The sequence below is a fragment of the Rhincodon typus genome, chromosome 21 (assembly GCF_021869965.1).
Source record: "Rhincodon typus isolate 14 chromosome 21, sRhiTyp1.1, whole genome shotgun sequence".
In the NCBI taxonomy this organism is placed as follows: domain Eukaryota; kingdom Metazoa; phylum Chordata; class Chondrichthyes; order Orectolobiformes; family Rhincodontidae; genus Rhincodon; species Rhincodon typus.
Window position 1 is genome coordinate 6,574,953 of NC_063352.1, and position 7,013 is coordinate 6,581,965.

The 7,013-nt window shown below is 41.1% G+C and overlaps 1 protein-coding gene across 1 annotated transcript in view; it reads left to right on the top strand.

Annotated features, from left to right (window-relative positions):
- The window catches only part of LOC109935370 (small ubiquitin-related modifier 3-like), a 17,534-nt gene extending 10,521 nt beyond the window's left edge, over nucleotides 1-7,013 (top strand). Inside the window, exons 3-4 of the mRNA XM_020534013.2 lie at nucleotides 2,455-2,526; nucleotides 6,696-7,013. Coding sequence (XP_020389602.2) covers nucleotides 2,455-2,526; nucleotides 6,696-6,758 — 135 coding nt within the window. The 3' untranslated portion in view covers nucleotides 6,759-7,013. The remainder of the gene's footprint in view (nucleotides 1-2,454; nucleotides 2,527-6,695) is intronic.

Genomic DNA, 7,013 nt, shown 5'->3' on the forward strand with positions numbered 1-7,013 from the left:
GCAGAATTAAGACTGAAATGTGATTTTGTTTTAATTCCCTAGAGGATCATGGTTCATTGGAAATGTATTTCTCAAACAGTGATGTGCAGAGTCTTTGAATATTTTAAGGCAGTGGGGGATAGACTCCCAATAAACAAGGGAAATAAATTTTGTGGGCATGTGGAGTATTCAGATCAACTGCAATCTTATTCACTGGTGGAGTGGGCTAAAGGGGCAGGGTGGATCACTACTCCTAATTCATATGTTTTTCTTTGTCACCTTTTTTTTGCCAGTCACATTAAATTGATGTTCTTTGGTTCTCGGCCTGTTCACCAGTGGGGCCAGTTTCTGTTTACCCTGTCCAGTCCTTCAATTTTGATTGTGTCTCAAATCTTCTCTGAACCTTCGATAAGAACAATTCCAGCTTTGCCAATCTGTCCACACCAATGAAGTGTCTCATTCCTGGAACCATTCTTGTAAATCTTTTTTTGTATATTCTCCAGTGTTTACATCTTTCCCAAAGTATGGTGCTCCAAATGGATCACAGTACTCCCATATTTTACAAATGCTTTTGTGCTGTATCTCAAACTGCTTTCTTAACCTGTCTAGAGGACACTGATTTAAAGATTTGTGCAATATTGCTAGACCCTTCAGCTCTTGAACCCTGTCTAGAATTGTATCCTTTTGTTTTTTTTATCGACTATCCTTACATTTTGATAGGAAGAGCATCACTTCATTTCTTTACATTGTTTCAACTCCCACGTCTTTCCAATCCATCAGCTAGACCATGATCGCTTGGTCTATCATTGTTCTCTTGACAAAACGTGGAAGCACTGAATTGTGATCAGCTAATTTTGAAATTGTGGCTTGCACACCCAACGTAGGTATTTAACGTAGATTAGTGAAAGCTCCAATTTTTGACCCATGGAGAATCCTACGACATACCTATCTTGCCATTATTGTCTGTCTTCTGTCTCTCAGCTAACTTCTACATTGCCACCGTTCCATGAACTTCAACTTTGTGGACAGTATGTGGCACTGAATCCATTGTCAATTGTCAGAAAAACCCATCTGGTCTGGTCTGCACATGACTCCAGACCCATAGCAATGTGGTTGACTCTTAACTGCCCTCTAGGCAATTAGGATGGGCAATACATGCTGCCTAGCCAGTGACGCCCTCACCCCATGAATGAATAAAGGACTTTTTCACACTACCTAGCCCTTAAATTCCTTTATTAGTCTACATTTGTCAAGACCTGGATCATCATTTCCTAAAGCTTTCTCATCACCAAGATTAAGCTGCTGGATTTGCCCTTTGCATCATTCCTGCATCTAAGGAGGATTGGAGGATTTTGGCCAGTGGATCTGCAATTTTTACCCTTAATTCCTTTGATATTCTCTGGTGTATCCAACCTGTTCCTGGTGGCTTATTAACTTTTAAATAGAGTTTTTCCAATGACGTCTCTGTCAATTTCCAACCGCCAACTTGTTCACTACTACTTTTGGCAGCTCTTTCTTGCATGATAAAACCAGATGTACAATCTGCTGAAGATAATCCTAATACAGAAATGATGTATCCAAGCCGCAACCAGTAAAATGGTAGGTCCAACATATGTAATGAAGTCTAATATCTGTTCAGTAAATGGTTTTTCTCAGCCTTGTCTTTGAAATGTCAGTCTCTATTTCAATGGTTTTATGAATGTGAAAATCTAACAATGATGTCTCAGTTAGTGATTATTTTAATCTAGTACAATTGAAAAGATTCTGACACAAACCTTGGAAATTGTGTAAATCAAGACAATAAATGGGTTTGTTCCCTGCAATGCTATTGATTTGCTTAACATACATAGTCTGACCTCAGTTCATAGGAAGCATGGGCTAACGTATTTGAACTGGTTTTGTATTGAGTACAAGACAGTATCTGGAGAAATCTGTATTGCTGTTCTTTTTAAAAAGTTGAAATCTCTGAAATGTGAAAAAGGCCATTAAGGTGGGGACTTAATTTTGTATTTCCAATTTCAGTAGTTTTGGATGGGTAAGTTTTTAACATTGCTTTAAAGTAAGGTAGAGTAGTAAAAATACAGTTTGAGATATTCAGACTCTCATCACCTGGGATGGTACTTCCCAAATGTCCCACTGTGACCCCTTTTCAAGGCTTGAACGTTATTGTAGTTCCTCAATGAGAATTGAAATAACAGGTGCATTTTTGAGAGGAAGCATAGCTACTGTAGCTCATGCAGAGTTCCAGATCATTTTTATTACTTCAAAGTTTGTGACCATCACTTTGGGAAGTCCTGACCAAAGAGTGTTACAGCCAGGGATAACGAGGTGGCTTTCATACCACTGCTCTTAAGGTGAATCAGAACCAGGTTACAGAAATGAAGAGGTGATAACATTGTACCATTTTTAACCACAGCTAATAGCAAGGATCAGCCTACTGAAATTTGTCACTCTGGTTTTATTTTTTTGTGGCAGGGCTTGCAGATCAGACAGATCAGGTTTCGTTTCGATGGGCAGCCAATAAATGAAACTGATACACCGGCTATGGTGAGTACCTTTTTCTCATGGTTTGGCAATACACCAGATTTTCATTAGCTGCAGGGGATGGGGCATGGATTCTCCAGCGAAAAGCACAAAAAATGTGAACGCCACTATAATGAAAATCCCCTATCTACTGTAAAGGACTGCACAGTCTATCAGGACATGTCAATGGGAAAAGAAAATCAGGACTGGGCTGACTTTGTGAGTGTGCGGATCCACGGGTAGTGAATCCACATATAAAGAGGAGTGGCCGTAGTGTGCTAGACTATTAAACAATCAGTGGAGCAATTGTTGATTTATAATCGATGATAATTGTTAAATTTTAGTATTTTGTGAAACATCAGAAGTTTAAACCCTTCTCTTTTGCTTCCCCTCTTGATTTTCACCCATTTAACTATCCATAAGAATGTAAAAAATTAGAGCAAGAGTAGGAATATGACGCCTCAAGCCTGTTTCACCATTCTGAAAGATCATGGCTGATAATGATCTTGACCTTAGCTCTCTTTTCTTGCCTATCCCCTATAACTCGGCACTCCTATGGTTAGAGGTGTTGATTGCTTAATGGTATTGTTGTTGGAATAGTAATCCAGAGACCCAGGTAATGCTCTGGGGACCTGGGTTGAATCTCACCACCTTACTTTGTGGAATTGTAATTTAGAAAGAATTGGATTGAAAAGTCTAATTGCCATGAAACTGTTATTGATTGTTGTTAGTGAACCAGATGTTTTTTTAACGCCCTTTAAGGAAGGAAATCTGCTGTCCTTGCCTTTTGTGCAAGTGATTCCGGGCGCAAAGCAGTGGCGCTGAATAATATGAGGTGGCCTCTGAACGATCCGGCAAGCTACTCAGTTGTATCAAATGTTTCAAATGGAAATGAAACCAGATGCACCACCTGACTTCGACCTAATCGTCAAGATCTACAACAGCAACTAAGCCATGTCAACCCTGCAAAGTCCTCCTTATTAATATCTGGGGACTAGTGTCAAACTGGGAGAGCAGTCTCATGGACCAAACTACAGCAGCCTGGTGTAGCCATAGCAACAGAATTATACCTTGCAAATAATGTCCCAGACAGCAACATTGCCATTCCAGCAGAGATGACAGCACTGCTAGACAGTCAGGAGGCAGTTGCCCCGAGTGTTCTCAACATTGACTCTGGATCCCATGAAGGGTCATGGCATCGGGTCAGGCATTGGGAAGGAAACCAACTGATTAATCTCTCACCTCTAGGCCTGCTCGCGCTTGGAGGAAGCACTGAGAGTAACAAGGATGCAAAATGTCCATCACCATCAGGAGTGTCTTGGGAGCTCCTCTACAGACTGAGCTGATTGAGTCCTAAAGGACCTAAGTATGGTGGGTGGTGAAGGAATTGAGAAGAGGGCGTAAACATACTTCACTTCATCCTCACCAGTCTGCCTGTCGCAGATGCCTCACTCCATGACTGTATTGGTCAGAGTGACCACTGCACAATACTTGTGGCGATCCCATTTTCAATATACATTGTGTGGCATTGTCACGGTGCAAATGGGCTAGATTCTGAACAGCTATAGCAACTCAAGATGGACCATCAATGCAGCAGTGTGAGCCATCAGCAGTAGCAGAATTGTACTATGTAAGACAATTTGCAAACTCATGGCCTGGCATATCACCCATTCTACCATTACCATAAAGCCAACAGATCAACTCGGATTCAATGAAGTATGCAGGAGACATGGTAGGAGCAGCATCAGACTTATCTAAAACTGAGGTGTCGACCTGATGCAAACAGTCCTGTGTTGTAGTTTCATGCCAAACAACTTAAGTGGCAGGTGATAACAGGCTGAGTGATTCCACAACTACTAGCTCAGATCTAAGCTCTGCAGTCCTGCCACGTCTAGTCCTGAATGGTGGTGGGCAATTAAACAATTCACTGGAGGAGGCCGCTCTGCAAATATCCCCATCCTGTGATGGGGAAGCCCAGAATGAATCAGTGCAAAAGATAAGGCTGAAGTACTTGTAATAATTTAGCTGGAAATGCTGAGTGGATGATCCATCCTGGCTTCCTCTAAGAGGACCCCAGCATCACAAGTGCCAGTCTTCAGCCAATTTGGTTCACTTCATTTAATGTCAAGAAATGGTTGAGGACACAAAGGCAATGGGCTCTGATGCCATTTGAGCATTTGTACTTAAGATGTATGCTCCAGAACTTGTTGCGCCCCTAGCCAAGCTATTTTAGTACAGCTGCAAAACTGACGTCTGCTCTACAATGTGGAAGGTTGCCCAGATATGTCCTGTTTACACACAGCAGGACAAATCCAACCTAGCTAGTTACTACACTATCAATCTACTCTTGATTATTAAAGTGCTGTCACACAACACTTGCTTAGCAATAACCTGCTCATTGACACTGGTTGCATTTCACTTGTGCCTCTCAACTCCTGACTTAAATTACAGCCTTGGCTCTAACTGGAACAAAAGAGCTGAATTCCAAGGTGGGATGAGAGTAAATGCCATTTACATCAGGGCTGCATTTGTCCATCAAGGAATCCCTAGCAAATTTTGTCATTGTGAATGTGGGTGGTGTTAGTGATGGGAGAGAAGGAAGAGAGGTGGGAGGAGGAGGAGGAAAGTTCTCTGCTTGTTGGAGTCATACTTGACACAAAGGATGATAGTTGTGCTTCTTGGAGGGGAGTCAATTCAGTTAAAGGACAACTCTACAGGGGTTCCTCAAGATATGTCCTATGTCCAGCCATCTTTAACTGCTTCACAATGAGTTTCCCTCTATAAGGTCAGAAGTGGGGGGATGTTTGCTGATTGTGCCATGTTCAAACCCTTTCCTAACTCTGAGGTTGAAATTGCAGCAAGATCTAGACAATACTAAGGCTTGGACTAATAAAATGATAAATAACATTCGTGACTCACAAATGCCGGGCAATGACCATTGCTGACTAAAGAGAATGTAGCCGTCCAAAGTATTGTCATCGCTATCAACATCCTGGGTTTACCGTTGACCAGAAACTGAACTTTGCTAGCCATATAAATCCTGTCCTTCAAGAGCAGGTCAGAGGCTAGGAATCCTGCAGCGAGTAACAAATGTCTAAACTCCTACCTACAGAACACAAGTTTGGAGTGTGATGAGTGCAACTCCAACAACAAAGCTTGACACCTTCAGGATAATGGTGCTTGATTGGCACTACATCCACAAACATTCACTCCTTCCATCTCTGATGCTCAGCAGCATTATTTATCATCGACTAAATACAACGCAGCAATTCACCAAGGCTCCTTACCACCATGACCACCATCTAGAATGAAAATTACTGTGTATACATGGGAACACTATTGCCTGCAAGTTTCTCATCCTGTCTTGGAAATGTTGCTGTTTCTTCGGCGTGGTTGGGTGAAAATCCAAGAACTCCCTCACTAACGGCATTGTGGGTGTACCTGCAATTAAATTGCATTGATTCAAGAAGGCAGCCCCCCTCAAGGACACCAAGGAATGGGCAATAAATGCTAGCCCAACCAGTGAATCCCATGTCCCATGGATGCATTTTTTTTTTTTGAAAACCTGCCTTTGAATATATTCTCTTCCTGGAAAAGCTGGCACAACTACCCACATTTCCAGCACATTCTGCCAAAGTGAGAGGCTTGTCAAGTCATTAATGAAGCCATTGTATGATGAGATGCATGCCAGAAAGATGTGTTCAATGCACTGGCGTGAAGGAGTTTTTATTTGGACATTCAAAGTAAGCAGCTCAGAATAAGGTAGGGAATTGAAGTGGCAAGAAACAGGGAACTCCAGACAGAATTTAAGAGATTACCTAATTTGAATTTGTTCTACCCTGTGCAAAGTGGCATTGATTTTTGTCCCAGTTTTGGCTGGCATGGGAGCCCTTACTAATTTGGTCTGTGCTCTTGATGTTTAACATGTTTATTTTGATCAGGTGCCTAAACTGCTTCGTGTGTACGAGTTTTCTTTTTGAACCCCATCTTAAGCATTCATTATTTCTCCCCCTTTTCTAACAAGGGTCTACTGACAGAAGTTTAATTAGATCCCTACTTGTATTTCCAAGATTTGGGCAATTTTGTTGCTGGCACCTAGAATGATTTTGAGATTCACAGATGTTGATGTATAATTTTTTTGAGATGCTTGGATAAGAAATTCATCTTTTTATTTTCTGTTTTCCATTTTACAGTTGGAAATGGAAGACGAAGACACCATTGATGTATTCCAGCAGCAGACGGGAGGAACCTGCTAACCTCATGACAGTAATTTAATGTAAATAATGTTCCACACAATGTACATGTTCATGCAACACGCTGTATTTTACTCTATTTTGAACTGCAACATTTGGGGCAATTGCTGTTATAAAAATGTTATAAAAATAGGTAAAGAGCTGTGTGACATCTTTGCAATAAATTGCTTTTTTTTTTGCATTGTTTTACTTTCTGGATACAGGGAATTTTCTTTGTATTTTGGATTAATCCCAATAAAGTTGATCTTGTTTCCTTTA